Source organism: Anopheles funestus, chromosome 2RL (assembly GCF_943734845.2).
Source record: "Anopheles funestus chromosome 2RL, idAnoFuneDA-416_04, whole genome shotgun sequence".
In the NCBI taxonomy this organism is placed as follows: domain Eukaryota; kingdom Metazoa; phylum Arthropoda; class Insecta; order Diptera; family Culicidae; genus Anopheles; species Anopheles funestus.
In genome coordinates this window covers 72,567,270-72,587,769 of record NC_064598.1, presented here as the reverse complement: position 1 = coordinate 72,587,769, position 20,500 = coordinate 72,567,270, and the positions used below count along the sequence as shown (strand labels likewise).

General features: G+C 37.7%; 1 protein-coding gene across 1 annotated transcript in view; it reads right to left on the bottom strand.

Annotated features, from left to right (window-relative positions):
• The window catches only part of LOC125762527 (zinc finger protein sens), a 30,061-nt gene extending 10,821 nt beyond the window's left edge, over positions 1–19,240 (bottom strand). Inside the window, exons 1-7 of the mRNA XM_049424719.1 lie at positions 16,455–19,240; positions 9,897–10,067; positions 3,328–3,760; positions 3,128–3,244; positions 2,924–3,066; positions 2,759–2,855; positions 2,509–2,690 (exon numbers count right to left, since the gene is read on the bottom strand). Of these exons, the coding sequence (XP_049280676.1) occupies positions 2,509–2,690; positions 2,759–2,855; positions 2,924–3,066; positions 3,128–3,244; positions 3,328–3,760; positions 9,897–10,067; positions 16,455–16,848 (1,537 nt within the window). The 5' untranslated portion in view covers positions 16,849–19,240. The remainder of the gene's footprint in view (positions 1–2,508; positions 2,691–2,758; positions 2,856–2,923; positions 3,067–3,127; positions 3,245–3,327; positions 3,761–9,896; positions 10,068–16,454) is intronic.
• Positions 19,241–20,500: the final 1,260 nt, after the last annotated feature.

Genomic DNA, 20,500 nt, shown 5'->3' with positions numbered 1-20,500 from the left:
TCTTGTCAGCCATCGAATGGAGTTGGAATGTTTCTTTGTGTTGTTGTTATGCTCTATGTTCAGCCACTTTGAACCGGGTCTTAATGGCAAAGCAAACTCCGCACGAGAAAGAATTGATTTTTACATGAATATTCTTTGGAGCTGAGCTTTTTCTGGGCATCGAGTGGAAAAGGTGAAAATTTCGCTTTAACCTTTCTGCTAACGTATGTAGCTAAACTTGACGATCCTAAATACATAGCTTTAAACAAGTCTAAAAATACGACCTTTACTAAAACAGACTTCGACTGGCACACGTAATATAACAGTTTATTCACAAAGACACTGCTCTACGTTTAGTTCGATGGAAAGGCTGAGATACCTTTCATATTCGGGGGTTTCATATGCTAGTCAAGGGCGAAATCCTCCTAATCGAAAAGGACTGCCATCAATGAGGGTCACCTCGTTGAACAGTTTCAGGTTTTCCTTTACAGAACAGTTCATAAGGTAGTTAGGGATAGGAATGGCTAAAGGCGTTATTCATGTCATCTGGGGTGCGTCCACTGTACCGTTTTTGTGGGCCAATGTTTCAATTTAAACTCTACCCTCCTAAAAATGTTAGAAAACTTAGAGTATAGAGGCGCTAAATGATTAACAACACTCGGCGGGAACAAGCGTTGCTCAGCAGGATATCAATTAGACTTCGTTGCGGTATGACTCGTTTGCTTGAAGCACCCCTAGTATATGAAAGCAGCGGTATTGATGTTGCAGGTTGAAAAAAAGCAGCAAAAAGTTAGCTACTTGGTGTGTCGTCTTTTGACACCACGATCTGTGATTGTTCAATTGCCAGTAGTGAGAAGAGTTGTTCTTTTAATGTCGTAAATTGCAAGAGGTGTTGACGTGTAAATGATAAATCGCAAATATTACATATTAAATTTTGAAGATGTCTACTAAAAGGTTCCTTGGAAAATTTTGGTTTTATGATAATTTGTTGTGGTCATAACAATGTGCTTTACGAGCAATAATAAAAAAACGAATTATTAAATTGAAAACACTTCTAAAAAATAACCATTTTAAAGGACTTCATCATAACAGTTTGTATGTACTTGCTATAGAATGGATGTTCAGGTCAAATTTACTCTTTTGTACAAATTATAAATTCATATCATTATATATAGCTCAAAACTTCGAAGTCTACCATAGCCTATCCGTTGCACGGTGTAAGACTTATAATTATTATTTTCCAATGACAGATTCACGCCTGACGCAATGGCACATAACAGTGATTAAATGAAGCAGAGAACGTGCCCTCTGCTTTACGATAAAAGATTAAACATAGAGGCAACTCCCGACCACCTGATACCAGCTGAGCTGAAGCTACTATTGGTAGCATATGGAGAAATTTGCGAACAGAAGTAGCCCTAAGGGATTTTAACTAGGGATCCGTATGTTATATTTTTTCTTAATGCTTAGCTACAATGTTAAAGCACGTAAATAGACAGCCAAAAATTGGTGAAATCGCCTGCCAAAACATTGTACTGAACGACAAATCTTCGATTAGTGAATATATCACTTAAAGTGTAAAAAAGTAGATAATAACCATAGTATATATTTTTTTAGATGAAATGTCACAAATGTACAGCAATTTACATAAACCCACAATTATATTCGTTTGTGAAAAAATAAGCAAAAGCACTCATACTCAAGTAAAAAACACATAATAATTTCACTTGATGCGGTGTTTTCCGAGGCGTTCTTTTAAAAATACAATATACAAGCTTTTGTATCGGTTTTTGTTAAAATAATTGTCAGCGAGTTTCCGCAATTGACAGTTGTTAATATATGACCGTTCGAAATGAGCAAAACTGCACCAAACACCTGCACAGACTATTTTCGCAAAGTGCTAAATAAGTTCTCAGTAACTAGGGCCGAGACCCATCCTTGTAGAAATAACAGTAATACAGGCAATAGGCATTGCACTTGTTTCTGATGAAAAACATCCTTTTCAAACGAATAAAATTTGATACATTAATATAAAGTTGAATAGCGCTCTGCCAGTTCTACATCACAAGAATCACGACACGTGACTCACCACGGGTGGATAATTTACTTGTTATGATTTTGCCGGTGCTTATCATTTTCGTAGAGCTAGTTAGGATACTGTCGTTTTTGTCATCAACCCTACAACTTGTCGTGTGGTCTTTTGAACATTTTTCTTTTCGAGTATCGTTGCAGCATGCACGTGTCGATTAGATTCGTGCAACGGTCTCACGCCACCAGCGAAGTGGAAGATTTTACTCCTTTTTAATTCCCTAGTCATCCGCGTGCAAAGGGTAATTGGTAAATTGAAAAGCATCACTATTATGATTTATTCCAATCATACAGAAATCAGGGCGCAATGCGAAGGGAGTTCGAGGGCAGTTAAGACATTCAGCACGATTAGATTGTTAGCTATGATCAAGTATGGTTTAGATAAATCATTGGAGACACTTTTCGACTAGAAAATATAACTTAGTTCTCATGGTTACTTACCAGTGTGAATGTAGGTGTGCTTCTTCATGTCACTTTTTTGATGGAATCGTTTCCCACAGAACCCGCAAGGATAGGGCCGAGTGTCGCTGTGTATTAGCAGGTGTGTCGATAGCGTACTGGAACGTTTGAAGGCTTTTCCACACTGTTTGCATTCGAACACTTTCTCCACATTATGAACAGCTCTGATATTGGAAGAAAATAAATAACAGTTTAGTACAACAATATAAAACTATTTATCAAATTTGACTACCTGTGCTGATTCAAACTGATTTCATGTCCAAACGATTTGTTGCATAACTCACAGGCGTACGGACGTTTCCCATTGTGTGTTCTTCGAGGATGTACATCTATTGTTTGTGGGGAAAATTAAATATTTTGTTTATCACTGTTAGCCTTAAAATGTATTATTATTTACCTGGCCGCATTAGCAAATGATGAGGATGATGTGGATGACTGAAATCCAAATGTCCTCCACCAGCACCGGCCGATGCCGCAGCCGCATTTTGTGTCATGAAGTGACGTAACCGCAGTATATCCTCTGGAGTTGATGGATGATAACTGGAAATATTTATTCTATTTATTACATCTTGTATTCACGTGGAATTTTTGAAAGGCTTACTTTGCAAGTGCGGGATTCAGTTGGTGTCCTTGCTGCTGCAGCATAGCGAAGAACGGAAACGGAGGAAACAAGGGTCGGTTGAGGATGCTCTGTTCGTAAAATTGTGTATAGTTAGGCCTGGAAATAAACAAAATTACAATAGCAATTAATTTCATTTCAGCTAACCAAAGATCTTTTTTCCCAAAGGTTGCAACTTTTACCTAATCGCATCGAATGATCCATTCGACAGTGGGGATTTCGATTTGGGCTCAACTTCTCGCTTTAGCAATGCCGACACCGAAAACGCTTCGGAGTTTTTTGGTACATGTGGGACTTCCGTTGTTGGCGAAGGATTGATTCGCGGTGGAGGAGGTGAATCGACTTCCAGCTCGATGGAGGAGGATCGTGAACGGGTTGAACGATCGCGTGATCGTGATCTACTTCGCGAACGTGATCGGCTGCTGAGGGCGCTCGAATCATATCCGCTCGATAGGGTTGACAGTTTTTGACCGTTCAAGGCTTGATGCTGCAGATGGGTTGCATGCGGTGGTAGGTGTTGTTGAGTATGATGCGAAGGGTGATGATAAACATTGTTGTTGTCTTCATCCTCGGATTCGTTTTTAACCAGACGGCTTACTCCGAATTTGATTTCGTCTAGAAATGAAATATTCATTCAAAAACAAAATATGTGAATGCCAAATGGTAGCCGGTTGGAGAAATATTAAATAATGATATCAGACGACTCGCAAGGATTTGTTGTTCATTGATAGACACACTAAATTTATTTTAAACTTATAGCTCTAAAGTCTTTATGACCTTTGTGGAATTAAATAAACGTCTACAGATAACAAGACAACTTTACTACAATGAAGAATTCAAAGTATCTACGCCTAATATGTTCTACAACAATTCGGAAAATCGTTCCATACCTCAACCGAACTCCAATCAGCTCGCACAGTCGCCATTTAATTTAAATATGGGTTTTGCCTATTGATTAAGTATTGCGCACTATTTAAGAAAACATATGTTTTTTTTACACCAAATAATCCAGAGTAATTTGTTTTGGTGCGATGATGGATTTAGTATCGTAGGCAAAAGCTTCTGTGTTTTGAAATTTTCGCTCAGTTACGGGGTAATTTTAAACCATTTTCATTAGAGCTCAGTTCAGTCTTAAAAACAAAACTAAACAAATCTGGAATCAATGGGACGATTAACAGGTGCAGAGCCGAACACTACCAAAACGGTTGATTCTTCACGCTTCCGGACTCGTAACAATCGTTATACTTCTCACATTTGTTTCACTTGCTAGTGGACGCGTAGAAATAAAAACCCACCCTAAGCTTAGCACCCCTACCGTGATTGTTAATGTACATTTTTATACGCGTCCAAATCACCCTTAGCTTCGGACCTTTGTTCTCTCTGGCAGGAAAATGGCAAAGTGTTGAAAAAACTGGCTATGAAAAAATAAATTCACTTGAACTAGGAGGCTTGTCCGCACCGTCACGCTACAAGGAATCACGAGAAACAAATGAGCATGATAATCCACTGGTATTAACCCCACAAAGCAAACATCCTGGAAGTAGGATTATGCGGCCTGAATCATTATTGCACCCTCTTTTAATGGTTGTTGAGAAGAAGCGAGTAAGTGATTCTGAATCTCTTGTTCACTTGGTGAATTTGAGCTTGAGTGCATGAATTTCTTTCGATTTCTTCGAATCATCATAGAGAAATTCATGGTCTTTTTGTTTCTTAACAAAAAGGAAACGCAATAAATGTGTAACTATTTAGAGTCAGAACTAGTATTTAGTTAGAGGTTCGTAAAATTGTTCTTTAACAAAAGAGATTGTTATTACTTGATATCTTCGATTGAAACGAACATGTATATGAACTCAAACTAACAGAAGATAAAATATTGTTATGTCATACTCGTGTCGCAGCCTATTTATAATACACACTGTAGAATGTCCATCACACCCGTTTCGATGGTATGATCATCAACAACCCACCTATACAATATTTGTTTGATAACTCTAACATGAAACTGCTGCTGATACGAAGCACATCATATCGCGCTACCCAATATCATAACGATAATGATTTACGGCGGAGAGTGAGCAGAGTACTAAGTGCTAAGCCATTGAAGTATTTCTTGATTTTATGGCACCAAGATTTGGTGGCCATACTTCATAAGTTCAGATAGCAGCTGGTATTCTAGTCGATTGGGTTGTGGCCGTAAAAGTCCAAATCCGGGTATCACAGGTACCTATCGTTTGCTTCGCACGATAGCTTTACGCAGGGATTTCCCCTAAACCTTGTATCGATTGTAATCGATTGTTCATTATCGTTTGCAGAAGTGAAATAGGATTTGCCGCAGTAAGTTGAACAGCTTTAAAAAAAAAGAAGGTGCGCTCGTAAAATACGCTCTCGAAGAGGGGGTTTTTGTCCATTACACGAATCTCAGTTACACCTGGCTTGAACACTGCAATGAGTTTTAAAGTGGAAATCTAAATCAATTTCAGATTTTATATTCCAAAAATCTTAATCCATACCCCATCGATAGCAAAAATCTTTATGAACGCGAATGTATGCTTTGGCTAAGGTTTATTTTTGCCAATTGCGTCCAAAAAGAGTTTGTGATGATGTGGGGAATTTCCAGTGCTAATTGCGATAGCTTAATCCGTCTAGACCCAAACAAATCAAAAATTGATTTGATAGGAAGGAATGCAAAAAGAAAAATTATTATTTTGTATTCGCATGGATTATCTCACCATACCGACAGGCCAATGAACTCTAAAGCTCCCATGCATCAAACATGTCAGTCTGGGGGCAAAGCAAGACCCTCCAGGAAGACTGGATACGAATCAATTCAATTAGCAATATTGATGAAGCTGAATGACATCGAATTAAGCTCAATTAGCATAGATTTACCATTTGTGAACAAGCCATACTCCACATGGTAGAACACTGAGACATACAAGAAAGCAAGCAGAAAGGAAAACACATGACTAACTACTTTAAAATGTCTTTTGATGAATTCTTCAATCAAGTTATTAACGTGATTTAGTTCAACAGAAAGGTAACATTTTGATATCAAACTGATGTCTAAACAATCATTATCAATGAGACTTTTAGCGGTCGAAACACTATATCGACTAAAAATTCAATAGGATAATTTTTTTATAACTTCCTAGTTGATTCCCCATCCGTGTTTAGCCAACAATTTCAATCGTGCATCCTTTACCCCGGCCAAAGGTTGCGTCCTGATGTTTGCTCGTATATCCCTTTTCAAGGGAGAATGGCTTTCGATCCATTCAACCCCTTTTCATTGCGCACGGCTAGCCCAGAACATTCATCCAACAACAGGGTGGAATATATTTGGATAATATTTATTTTCCTATCCGTGATCCATTGCATTGCCATCTGAATGACGTGTGGTGTATCTAAATTCCACATAGAAGCACACGCTTGTTATACGGTTGAGTGAATTCTAACAACCACGCTTAGACATCCTTGCTGCGTGTTGCATTCTCTAGGGAGGCGTACATTAGGGTAGGGCGTACCGTATAATATCCACTATCTCATGGTTTCAGGCCATCTAGCCACATGCCGAAGGTTTCTATAAGGTGTAACCTGCTCCCGCGTGTTGAATCAGCGAAAGATTGCGTGCCCGAAATGTAGTCTGATTTTCGATTTGATTGCGACCGGAGCTTTTTCCTCCACAAATCCACTAGCAGTTAGTTGAAATTCCAATCGGTGGAATTTGGCTACATTCTGATGAAAGGGTTTAATTTCCACGTTAGCACACAGTTGAGGGTAATGCGTTAACAAAAGGAATTTAATTAAGGCTTGCAGACATAATGACTTGTACACTTGATGGTCGATGACAAATCAGTTTAACACGTGTGGAAACCAATGCATTTTACATCAGAAAAGTTTCCATTTTTTCATTTTGTCTTCACATCATTTGTATCACTTTCAAACACATTTGTCAACGGTTGCAATAGCTTGATATTGGAAATCTGATCAATAAATCTAGATACTGCCTTACACCTAGTTTTTTTTGTAATGTACAAAAACGACTCTATGACCAGCATGTTTTACAAATATATAAAAAAGGGATGGATCAAAACACATCACCTAAACTCTCGATTAACTTTTCAGTTTGAAAGTTATTGAATGTTAGGGAGCACGCAGCGAATTTATACGGGTATGAATTGACCGATTATCGTTCGTTTTGTTTTGTCTTACCATGCTTTGTGCTGTTGAGCATAATAATTTTTATTATATTTTCAAAAGTTCCTTATTGCCTTGATAAAATATAAAAACATTGAACAGGAAAAAACTCTGGTGTATAAGACAACATCTAACTCAGACATGTCAAACATAGGGCCCGAGTTCTTTGAATCTGGCCCGCAAACGAAAATAGCTTCTTCAACATGTATGTCTTTAGACCTTAGAAATACATCGAGAGTTCAGTAAGTATCGCACATTGTTCGGTGTTAAGCTAACAATATGGGAATACTTGGCTCGCTTAGCAACATACTCGTTTGAAGAAAAACTATTCAAGTTTGTAGGTATTTCGATGCAAAAGAATAAAAATAATCGATTATTATCCGGTTTTAATTGTGGTGTAGCTTGCAAAATTGAGGAATAATTTGTATTTGTTGTGTGTGCACTCTTTTTACGCTTAACTAGTTCTTGAATGCCTCTTTAAGTCCAGACTGTTGAGTTTTATTTCCTTCCGTCTTCTACACGAGTTCTCCTCGCACAAACAGGAATGCTCAGCTTTCGACCGTTGTTCCATATGTGTTCTTCTTACGACTAACCTGCCGTAGCATGCGTGATATCAATTCTGAGAACCAAAATCGGCGCAGCTTGAATGTTTGATTCTGTTCTAGCCCTCGAAGGCCCATTTTGCATGAGCTCCTGGGTATGGGTTTTAAGTCTGTCCAGAAACATAGTAGCCGAAAGAGCCTCGAACTTTGCCGCTGATCTGGACAATCAACAGAAGGAAAAAGATGCCATTTTGAACCTTCAATTGACACTGTAATTGAATTCATGTAAGTAGCTAGGTAGGATTTACAACACAGAAGTAATATTTTTAAAGTTGGCCCGCAAGATCTTTTTTTTTTGTCAAAAAGAATTTGATATCACTGATCTAAATCAATATAACAACATGCCGTAAAATACATTAACCTAATATAGCGACTGCAATATGTGCATTGTCATTTACCAATCGAAACCGCACCACAAATCCCCAATCGAAAGCAATCTAATCATTTTACACGAATTCCCGACACCTTTGGGTGTCGCATCATGGGGCAGTTGTTTATGCTACTTAATGGTGCAATAAATTCTCTAAATATTGATAAAACGATAACCGCATCAGTTGAACAGATTCTCGAAGCGCTTCTCGCCCAACAGTCACCAAGGCCGTATTTGTCGGGACCGAGCACATTGTAGGACAGTGTTCGCCGTGACGCTTGGCTTGTAACATCCAATGTGTGTCCGGAAAGGTGAGCTGTAATAAAAAAAAACTGCTAGTCTCAACTTACATTGATAAGCCATGATTTATTGTATTGGGGCTTAGTTGGAAGGCGTACTTAAAAGCACAATTTAATCATTCACGATCGAGAAGTTGTTCAAACAATCAACCAGCTCGGTGAGTGTGCGTGTCTGTTTGGGAAACCGTGTAAGCGTTCGACTGTAATGCCAATCACTGCCTTCAGCATTTTTGTCGTCTGTCGGTTTTCGACTGCACCTTTTGCTACCATGCGTTCGCGGTGAACAGTTGAAGTGCTTGTTTTCCACTTCTGTTACTACCGTTGTCTGGATTGCAGCAGTATCGATAAGCAACAAATCTGTTTTCCCCGTTGGACATATATTTGCAAAAACGTTAGAACGTAAGCCTGTTGTGTTAGCACTCGCTAAGCCGTAGTTTCCTGAATAATGGAGAGTGTGAAGGAACGAAATGGAATGTGTTTTTAGCCAGCCATGTTCCAAAAGTCGTAAAAATCAACCCTTTTTTTCCTCAAGAAGATCCCACACACGTCGGCGATATCGGCCGGTGAGAAGTAAAACCAGTTTCAGTAGCAAAATCTACAAACCCATAACAATCATTGAAACTAGTTATGCACTTCAGAGCACAACGTTGCCAACACATGGTGTACATTGACATCTCGGGGCAGAAGTTTGCTTCGATGGTACGTTTGTTTGTCGTACACGAAATGCTTTGCAGGCCACCCTCGATGCAAACAAGTTTTTTTTAGAAAGTGCTGTTTTTTTTTTGGTAAGAACAACCCAAATGTTTCTAGTGGCGGGTCTTGCATATATGCCTTGAGGTATGTACTTTTTTCTCACTTAATTCCATACCTTTTTACGTCATGTTAACGATCTTACAAACCAATATCGTATTGCACTTTCAATATTTTTAAGCTTCAATATATTTTCTAGAGACATAAGTTAGTGTATTTTGGAGTTTAAAGTCATTGGAGTTAGAGTTGGAATCATTGACTGTAGCCAAAAACCCTCATGAATGGCATTTAGACCATACTTTTGCTGGGCATGACAGAGCATGAGCTGAGAACAGAAGTGCTTTATTGTCGTAAAAGGCCTGTATAAGAAAATGTATGTGACAATAATTCATTGCTACCAATAGTACAACTTATGAAACAATTCATTAAAAGAAATTCATGAAAGATCCTACAAATATCTTGGAAATTCCAAGTCCATAATGTTTCCTATAACTATTCATACATTTGGATCATCTTTATTCCCCCGTTTAACTCACCTCTGTGGCCCATTTTGTGTGAATTATCAGGCACATCATTATAACCATTGGCACCATTCGGAAGTCGTGGAACGCCTGCTACTACTGGATGAAGCAAACGGCGATAATGATTCACTAGCAGATCGTTGTTGAAAATTAAAGGCGAAAATCCATTTGCATTTGTTGCTGGTGCTAGAAGTATATAGAGAAAATAAAAAGATATTATCACAAGATTGCTAAATAAAATATAGCATTGTTAGTGTTAAATGTGTAAAGAGAATAAGATAACGAGTCATCACACACTCCATCGCTGCACACCACATATGAGGATGCTGGGGTTATGATCCTCGCCTTTATAACAATGCAGATACACAAATTAATATCATATTTGTAAATATTGCAAGTTTTTTTGGATATATAAAATACATGTTTACATGAACGTCTTTTGGGAGTTGGAACAGAGCTTAAGAACAATTCAATGTATTTGGGAATAAATATTTTAAAATACAAGTAATTTAAATTACGAGTAATGTCACGGAACTGATTGAAATCGTATTTCGAGATAAGGCGATTTTAAGGCAAATGCAGCAGATCGCTACATTATCTGAGTTTTCTTCGGTATCAACAAACACCTATTGCATTCGCGTTAAAAAGCAAGTACTACGATTAACTTCAATGTTTTATTCTACTTTTCTCTAAGGCAAAATGACTGAGTGCACATTCATTTTACCACTTCAAGGGAATCCTTCCTTCCCAAAAACCCATCAACACTAGCTGCAATGGCAATCATGGCGATGGCAATGCTCGAAATGTCCTCGAAAGCGCATGCTTAATGTCTGTTCAAGAGGTGTACATGCTTTCATCCCTTTTTCCATTCGCCAACCAGCGATGTTCGATTACGTACAAGAGAATTTGCACTGTACAAAAGATTCCGACATTACTTACGGCGCTTGTTCACATCAGCTGTCTTCATGGCCAGTCGTATATCCCAACAAAGGTAGTTAGTAGAGATAGACACTTGAAATTCATTTGCTATATGCTCTGACGAATGAATGTAAATCAACTTAATAAAGTTTGTTTTATGTCTCTACGCTCTCCACCCGGTAGATGAAACATTCGCTTCAATACATATATACCATGATAAATGTATGCACAACATTTTCATAGATTTTCAAGTGATTTGAAACATGAAAGTAAGTAGGAACTCGACATTGAAATCGACACAGATAAAAACAAAAAGACAAAGTATATTCTACTCCATTTAATGTGCGGTTTCCGCTGGCGGCAAATCTCTTTTCATTTATTTGCAGATAAAGCCAAATATCAATTAAATAAGCGTATGCTGGAATGATGAGATACTGACGTATACGCTGAAATGTGTCTGAAATGCTGCAAACGAATGAAAGAAACTCGGCATGAGTTGTTCAGGAAGAATGACGCAGCCATTGGTTCAGTTTCATAAAGCTGCTGATGAATCTGTCTGTTGCGGTTGTGTGATTACATCAGGCAAAAGACGTACGTAATCAGAGCTCTAGATAATTCTATTAGTGCTAAATAGTACTACCATGATAGCTAAGAAGAAGTTGTTTGTAGTGTTATATTGTTTGTATTTCAGAACAAAGAATCTGGGAATTTCTTCCCTGACGAAAAAAAGAATCTGGAGAGAGGAAATATTACGTGTGATAATTTTTTATGACTTATTTAAGTTTTTGTCAATTTCATGGTAAAACTAAGCGTAAAATGCAAAATACTATCACTTTCAAATAACAATCTGCAATAAAAGTAACCCGAAGTTATTTTGCAATTATAACAATAAAACTGAAAGAAAAATGAAGACACCAACAAAAAGCAAAACTGAAACTAGCGCTGGCGCACCCAGTTTCATAGCCAGCGGAAAATAAACGAGAATTAAATCTCATTTGTATTCCTTTTGCATATTTGGTTTCAGCATATTTCCCAGCCCCCTAAATGCTTTCATGTAGCTACTACATTATCCAGGGAAAAATCCTATCATTTAATGGAAACGAAGCTGGCCTCTGTCTGTTGGAGATTTTCTTGCAAATTATATTACCTTGCATGTTGGCTTTCCGGTCATTCTGCCGGCGAAGCAGATTTGTAGCCGTTGGAGTGTGTACTGAAAAATTACATCAGCTGCTTGCAGTGACGGCTCGTTAATTTATTTTGGAGCCCTAATTAACTGCTATCTACTTTTAATTAAGTGTCATACGGCACAGCCAAAAAGGATAGAACAGTAAAATGGGGGGGAAAAATCGTTCGGTAGAATCGTACTGTTGGAATTCTACGTTAGCGGCTGCAAATGGTGCTTTTGACTGCATTCCGTTCACCGGTCACGAAGCCAAACACCTTTGGCGATGATTCCAAATCACTTGAGGATATTCCACGTTACTGTGGCCAGGTGGAATTGCGCCTCGGGAGTATTTCAAACACGAATACTGCGGTACACTTTTAAGGTTATGCTTTTTATTGCCTTTCTCTATATTTTTTATACTTTATTCGAATTATTTATTTTTGGGAATACTTTTCCACTACTCTTCTCAAAAATGAATTCATTCTAATTTTTAGGATTCATTACAAAAATTTTAACGATTGTATAAGTTTAGATTATTTTTGAATATTATTGGACTATTTGATTAGCGTTTTTTAACACATGTTTATCATATTTAAAATGTTCTACCTTACTCTTCTGTTCAATTTTAAGTAGTTTTATAAATAAACTACCAAACTATCGAATAAATTAATAAATTAAATGTTCTTTTATTAAATGAGTTACTCTACTTTATACTTTATAGGGAAAAATAACACAAAGTTTGTGTTGGAAGCACGCTGGAACTCGGTTGGAGGTCTGGGTAACAAGGAAGAACGAACCTTTTTTTCAACACAATGATAAATTGACTAGAGATAAACTAGACATATGTAATTAACAGACAGCTGAAAGCATTTTATTTGCAAAGACCGAATATTTAAAAATATCAACAAATATCTAAAAGAGGCGTGTGCTCTCGATGCCAGCTAATTTCTGAAATGTAAGAAACAGAGCAAGAACATAAATATGTGAATCCATGTAAAAAAAACATGTTGGTGCCAAAACCAGCCTATTTGAATCAACAAACAGTGAAATCTGCATCCGGTATGCTGAAACCTACTTTACAGGGTTTTTTTTCCTAAAGATGTTCATAAGCGATGCGATGAAAAAATGCCAATAAGTGAGCATCACTGCAAACTTGCGGAAAAAAATATTAGAAAAGTGTGACAAAAACCATACACTTGTGGCTAGGCCAGGCCGAGGTCTAAAAACCACTCGAAAACACATGTTCCGTCACTATGAGTCTCTGAAAACAATAACCCAATGTCCAGCAGCACCAAAGTAGCAAAGCAAAACAAATTGACGCGTTTTTCATTCAAGTTATCTACATAATTGAAGTGATACATTTGTTTCTCTGCTTCATTAGAAATGTGTGAGCATTAAGATTTATAGCTTGGTTTGCAGAGCCTCAAGACTTGGGTGAAAAAAGAAACAAAATTACTGCTAAGCTTATCTTATCCTATATATTCCATTTTCACTCTGCTACCAGTTCACTGTTTCGATTCTATCGGTAGAATACATTTAGCAGCATATTGCATGTGTTGTTCGTGCATCCTGCTTCGTCAAATGCTTAAGCCCGTTTCATGCTTCCTCGATCAATCCATTCAAAGTCTGCCAGATTAAGACCTAAGAGTCGAGTAGAGACTTAAAGCACCCACAAACACACCAAACAAATGCTGTCATATTTTTTGTACAATTCGTTTATTTGGACGATCACATGTGCTAGCGATCGTTTTGCTGAGCAACTGTTATTTTTCTGTAATTTTTCTTCGTCTTTTGCCGTGTCGTTGGATTTATTTTTATCCCCAATTCTTTGCTGGGGTTCACATTCTTGTGCCCTGTTGATCGTTTACCATTCACGCTGTCTAATTATGTCAAGTTCATGCTGTCTTCATCGCGATCTTTCATTCACAAAACTCAAGAGAAACGATTGCGCCATTGCACCAAAGGAAAAACACATGAGGCTTTTGTGTCGCTTTTAGGGAAAATCTGCTCTAACCGTTCCTTTCCTCAATTTTCTATTCGAAGCAACCCGAACTCGGTACAGAACAACATTCCCGTCTTGATGTGACGTTGAACGAATGTTTGCTTAAAACGAAGTGACTTGGCATGTAATGGCTGTCGTAATCACTGACAGTTTGTTTACAAATTACCTTCTGCCGTTCTAGCCCTGATTTATGGAAATACTTTTAATGAGCTATTAATTAGCATTGGCTTTTAAAACACGAACATTGCTTTGCAGCGGATGGCAAACAAGTTGTTCGTACGCTGGGAGCAAGCAAATTGAAACGAAACAGATGTAAAAGCTTGTGTAAGTGAGATGAACGATGATTGTGATAAAATCGAAGCAGGAATATTAAGTAAACATCATCAATAATTCATTTTTCTTTTCAAATAGCAACAACATAATACCTTAAAGCAACAGGTTGATGGATAACGAGAGGATTCAAAAGCTGTAATGGAGACACTCAAATGTCAATTATCACATCACGTCACTAACAGTGACCAAATCCCTTTTCGTACATCGATCAACTCCCAAGACGACAACAGGTGATTTCTGACCGGTCATAGACGATGAGATGCATATGGTCGGAACGACAGCATATCACCAAACTATCCTGTGAAGGACTTTCTGCTCAAAAGTTCTGCCCATAGCATCTTGTCCTTGCCAAACGAAACTCTTGTTTCGACATCTCTTATTGCTGTGCTGATGTAACTAATTAATGTACCTCAGTTGTCTTTATACCTCAGTTCTAAAAAGTGTTCTTACCAGACATTCACCATGAAACAGGTCATTAGCACCTTGGCATATCACACTACAAACAATTATAAACAGTGTACAGTATGCAATATCAACTTTTAATTAATTTTCTTCCCGTATAATCAAACAACTTCTCATGGAACGAATCGTAGATATACACACGGAAAGATTGCAACCGCTGATGTGTTTAACGACAAACAAATTTTGATCTGAAAGAACCAAACAACCAAGAGCCACGACTCTGCTGTGTTAACTTCGTTCGATAAATTCTACTACGATCGTCACGATCGTTTTGCCTTATCGCCCTTGTGCTCTTATCGGCACTTTTTTTTCTCATTTATTGCATATTTTTCTTCGTTTGCGTTGGAACTGGAAAAGGGGGCCAAAACCATACAGCTTCTTTAATCGCAATTTAAACATATTGTTGCAATAAACGCGAACGATATCAACGACCATCGAACCATGTTCCACACCTATCGCCCATTCGCTTCGGTCCTTTCATCGGCCGGCTTGAAAAAGGCACTGTACGTTTATTGCTTGTGCAGAAAAAAATAAATGATGTACTGTATCAGCATGTGAAACGAAAAATCTTTCTTCTTGTTTGAACTTCATTTTATGGTGTATTTATTCTTTTTCGCTTCGACAAATGTGTTTCATGCAATCGCGAGAATTGCAAATGAGCAAATGTTTTTTTTTCTCAAAGAAATTATATCCAAATACAGCATAAATACTGCCTCACGCGTTTAACACTTGGGCTCATTACATCGCCGGTGTGATAATGCCCCCAGGGTAATGCATTTACATACAAATACGATTTCGTTTAAAACATTTATTTACAATGCGCATGTTTGTGACGTTTTTTTGCCTCTTGCGATGGAATTGTATTAAGTTCTGTCTTGTTGGTATTTACTTTTCATTTGAGAATCGTTGCATTTTTATTACGAGAACAAGATTTAAAAGCGTTTTTTGGTTCAGGCAAGTGTCTCATAATTAAAAACTCAAGCGTTTGATGCTAGGGATCTACCGAAATAATAAATAAAAGAAACTAACGCGTTGGTATCCACCATAAATGGATAATAATATAAAATCATCATACATTGGGGAGTCTGGAGATACAAGGTGAAATTTCAATATAATTCAAAAAATTATCCGGTGAAATTTCAATATAATTCAAAAATTTATAAGGCTAATTCTGGCATGGATCTCTGAATCCGCTCTTGATTGGTGTTGTTGTTGAATTAAAAAAAAACCTGTACAATTTATTTCAAACTTTACTTTTACTGATTCAATAGTTCTTTTTTAAGAGTCACTCAACCTCAACGTTCATTATCGTGCATGAAACATTCAGGAAAATCCAACAATATGTGCAATGCACAATGCACGATTTTAAATGCAATGGCGGAACGATGCGCCGGCGCACTAACTAAAAGCATCGCATTCGCAATTTTTTATAACTTTACTTCTCAGCATTTTTATGCAATAACTTCAATGTTGTCTTCATTATGTTTAGTTTAATCACGAATAAAATATATACAATAAAATGGTAAATTACAAGTCTTTAAATGTATTTCATTGGAAATCTAAAGAAATCCTATTTTTAAGATAAATAAACAATCCTCAGCAGCTAACTCTATATAACTCTAAAACTCGGTTTTCTATCCTTAGAGTTAGATAATGATATCTCTCAAATCACACCGCGCTTTAATACACTTACCGTCGGCTTTACCCCTTGGTGTCACCACCTTGAAAGCGCTCGTCATCGATGAACCATTGCTGCCATTTCCGTGCACAGACGGATTGCTGTTCGCCGTCAGCAATAAGTTGGGACTCATCGGTCTAGAGATGTTAACTCCGTTTAGGGAACTTGCTTTGTTTTCATCGGTTATCGCCGCAGCTTCAGTGTTTCCACCTTTACCAATCATCACACTGATGTTATTATTATTATTGTTACTGTTAACACCGTTCGGACTACTCCCACTGACATTATTAAGCTTGATGTTCACCATGGTAACACTAAAATCCAGCGGTAACTGAGATTGCAACGGTTGTTGTGATATTGATTGCATCGAATGTTGATGCGTTTGGGGCACTTCACTTACTTCCATCATTTAAACAATTTTTTTTGAATATAATAAACTTTTTCAATTACTACACACAGGTCCTACCAATGGACCAGCCGCTGTTAATTCGCTTCATCAAGCGGGTCACATATAATTTTGCACTAATTTTATTTCTATTCCACCGAAAACAACGCTTTATTTAATTTCACTACGGTGCACATAAACCGGTAAAGAACTCTACGCTCATAGAAAACTCAATAACATAAACATTTCGCAATTATATTTGCCGAAAACGTGTGGCGCTGAATCATTACTCAACCAATACGAAAAAATCACACTCGCGACATCTGTTTCCAGCACAGCACTATTCGCAGCCAGACGTCGTGACTTCTTTCTGTCGACAGACTACTGTAAGCATGTGTTTTTGCTGCACTTCTTCGTATCACGCCCGCTGTCCTCGTCAGAGTTCAGATCGCTACTGTTTGGCCGTTCATTGATGTGGGCTCGGCAAAGATTCAATGATTGCCGCTGATTCAACGACCACCGTGGAATGAGTAATGTTGTTGATGTTGTTCTATCTGCTTCCTACCGGCACACACACGCGGCGATATGCACAGCCACGAACACCGGAGGTTTTTTATCTCTTTTCATCTTGCGCCCAATTTATGCTCGGCAACTTTGCGAGTTTTTTTTCTGTTGTTTTGTGGTCGTTCATGGCTGCCGTCACTAACACTGTGTCGGTTTGCTAAGGGCCTTTGCTCAAAAGCTCACTCTCATCCACTCTCTTACAAAATCCCTAAGCCCTGGGATTGATATTGCGTGCCAAGAGGGCACCGTTGTTTGCGGAAAAGCAAAAGACGAACCAAAACCTTTGGTTGTGATCCTCAATCCGTAACCAGGCGAAAACACGCCGCCAACCACGTCCGCGTTTCAAAGGCGCAACATTCACAACAATCCTAGCTCCGCTGCCAACGAGCACTGAGAAAATCGAGCACTGATAAGCGTACTCGAACCGTCAAAAAGATCAACAGATTTCAGCAAACGTAGCCACGCCTTCCAGCGAAACATAGCGGCAACATTGAGCACCCCATTTTATTTCATGCTGGAAGCTTTCTGGCTCTTTTTGTCTTGCAGCGAGAAGCTCAAGCATTATTCTCTCTCTCACTATTCTTGTCACGGAGTGAAAAAAAAACTCACCCCAATCAACCCTTAGTGAGAATTTCCACATGAGAACAGAGTTATTCACCTCTTCTCACCAGATTGTGGTGAATTGGTTTGGTGGTGAGATGCTGCAACCGACTGCTGAGACTCAAATTCGCTCTTTTGCTGTGTTTCATCAAAGATTCGGCTGCACTTAAAATCATTCTTGGTGAGAGGGCTACAGGCTATCGCTCACCGTAGTGTTGGATTCCTTGTGCGAATGAAAATAAACAATCGCATAAGAAGCGTATCACACAGGGTGGTTGTGAAAGATTGGATGATAAAACGTTTTTATAACTCTTTTAGCAATTCTTTTCATGTTTTTTTGCTTCTAATTTGACGTAACTTTGTAATCAGTAACGTCTGCTTTCGGTTTATTTATTTGCTTATCACTTTATCAGTTTTAGTTGGAGGAGTGAATGTAGCATAAGAAATGTGGCGTAAGATGGAGCCTATTTATGGAGGCAATTTTGTTTTCCTTTCGTTGTCTTATTTTATGCGTTAAACATATCCGTTAAATCAATTACTTCGACATTTCCCTACTTATGACTCAAGGATTCTTTGAAATTTTATAAAATTTTATGAAAAAACCTTTTTATCGTAAAGAAACATAGTACAGATACAATTAGTATTCATCGTTATCACCTATTCGTTCGAGGTGTTCACATGCACAATCAGTGAGTCAAGGTTGAAATAGATTGAATTTGATTAAAAGCCCCAAACGCACCAGATAATGTATATGGCATGACTAGAGGATTTTTTTTTGACCCAATAAATTTATTTTTCGCTTGTATGCGTTGCTAGCACGCCTAATAAGAGCAATACGTCAACCGGACTAGCCAAATCAATCAAGCGCCAACAAAGCGACAATTTATGACAATTTCGAAACTCAATACAAAACTGATTTTATTACGCCAGATTGTTTAATTGCTGCTAGCCGAAATCGATAATCTCGGAGCGACTTTTTGTGTGTACTGTGTGTGTCTCTATCCAATGTGTAGCATTTTATGCCTTCCGTACAACGTGTTTGCTTGCGCACAATAATTGGAAGTGAATGCGCTTAGATAAGCGATTAGATTGAAAAATCTTTAATGCTATCTGGCAATACAGAGGTTGGATTGCTTTATACCACCAAATTATCCTGATACTTTCATCAATTGTTGTCAAATCATGTTGCGTAATAAAGTCTGCGGATGCGGAGTTTGATAAACAAAATTACCTTGATTGGATTGTATTAAGTACATAGAGTTTATTTGCCCGACTTATTTAAGTAATTAAGAAGCATAGAAAATCTAATGTCTAATGAAAATCGTTAATTAATTTTTTTTTAATGCATATAAAACAATTTCCATCCTTCCATCAACAATTTTCATCCATATCCTCTTGATTTTTTATCTTTTCAAACAAAATTTTGCATACGTAAAAGGAAACCCCTTTGATTGCCAAAAAGATTGCACAACATGGAGAAGGATCACATCATCCTTTATTACTGTATGACGCACTTTGAGCGATGTTTGTATGCACTATAGCGAGATTATTTAGATTTAATTCAATCACCATTCACTTGTCAACGTCTTAGTCAGTTGATCGGTACATCATCAAAGACCATCGATCAAACGAATCCAGTTGAATGATCCAGTTGTGCAAAAATCTTCCACACAATTATCCGGTTTTTTGCATGGCCCGATTTTGCAAATTTTGCACTTCAGTCTTTTGCGCAATATTAAATTTCAACCCAATCAATCACTCAACGTTTGAAGTCAATAAAAAATGTATGTTGGATTCGTGGACTGATGTTGTTTATACTGCCGTTCGTTGTAGCTCGGAGACACATTCGCGACCACATGTGTCATCCATATGCAACAAAAAAAGAAAAACAAAAACAAGCTTCATAGTACATTGATATCGTACGGAACGCACAAAATCAAAATTATGCTTTTTATTTCTTGGAAATATCATACACACGCGCATTAACAGTAAGGTCTTATCAGAAACAATTGTTTAAAGTCATTATCAGCTCTGTTACTGAATGACACAATCGTTACATGCAACTTAGCACAAAAGTAATAACATTTTGTATTCAATTTAATCCTTTATCTTATCGAGTTCATCCCATTCAACCACACTTCTGATGTTTGAGGGCTTAATGAATGGTTATTTAATGTTTGGGTGATACTTCTTGCTAGGAATAGCAAGTTTTCATGTTTTTCAAAGTTTTTTCGATCCCGCATTAGTAGCAACTAAACAAATCAAGAATCCGGCCGTCCACAGCCGGTATGAAGATAAAGTTGATATCTTGTTTGCTTTTTATTGAGAAATCATTTAAAACCCCGTAATTCATTACTAAGATGCGACCAAATATTGTCGTGATGTTGATGATGTTTATTAAAAGTATGGGGGTGCAACTTGGCAATTGAAATTTTTTTAATCCAATATTCCCTATTATTTAGATTTTTTCTTCAGAAGGAAGAATTGACAATGCATCATTTATCCTGAAAGA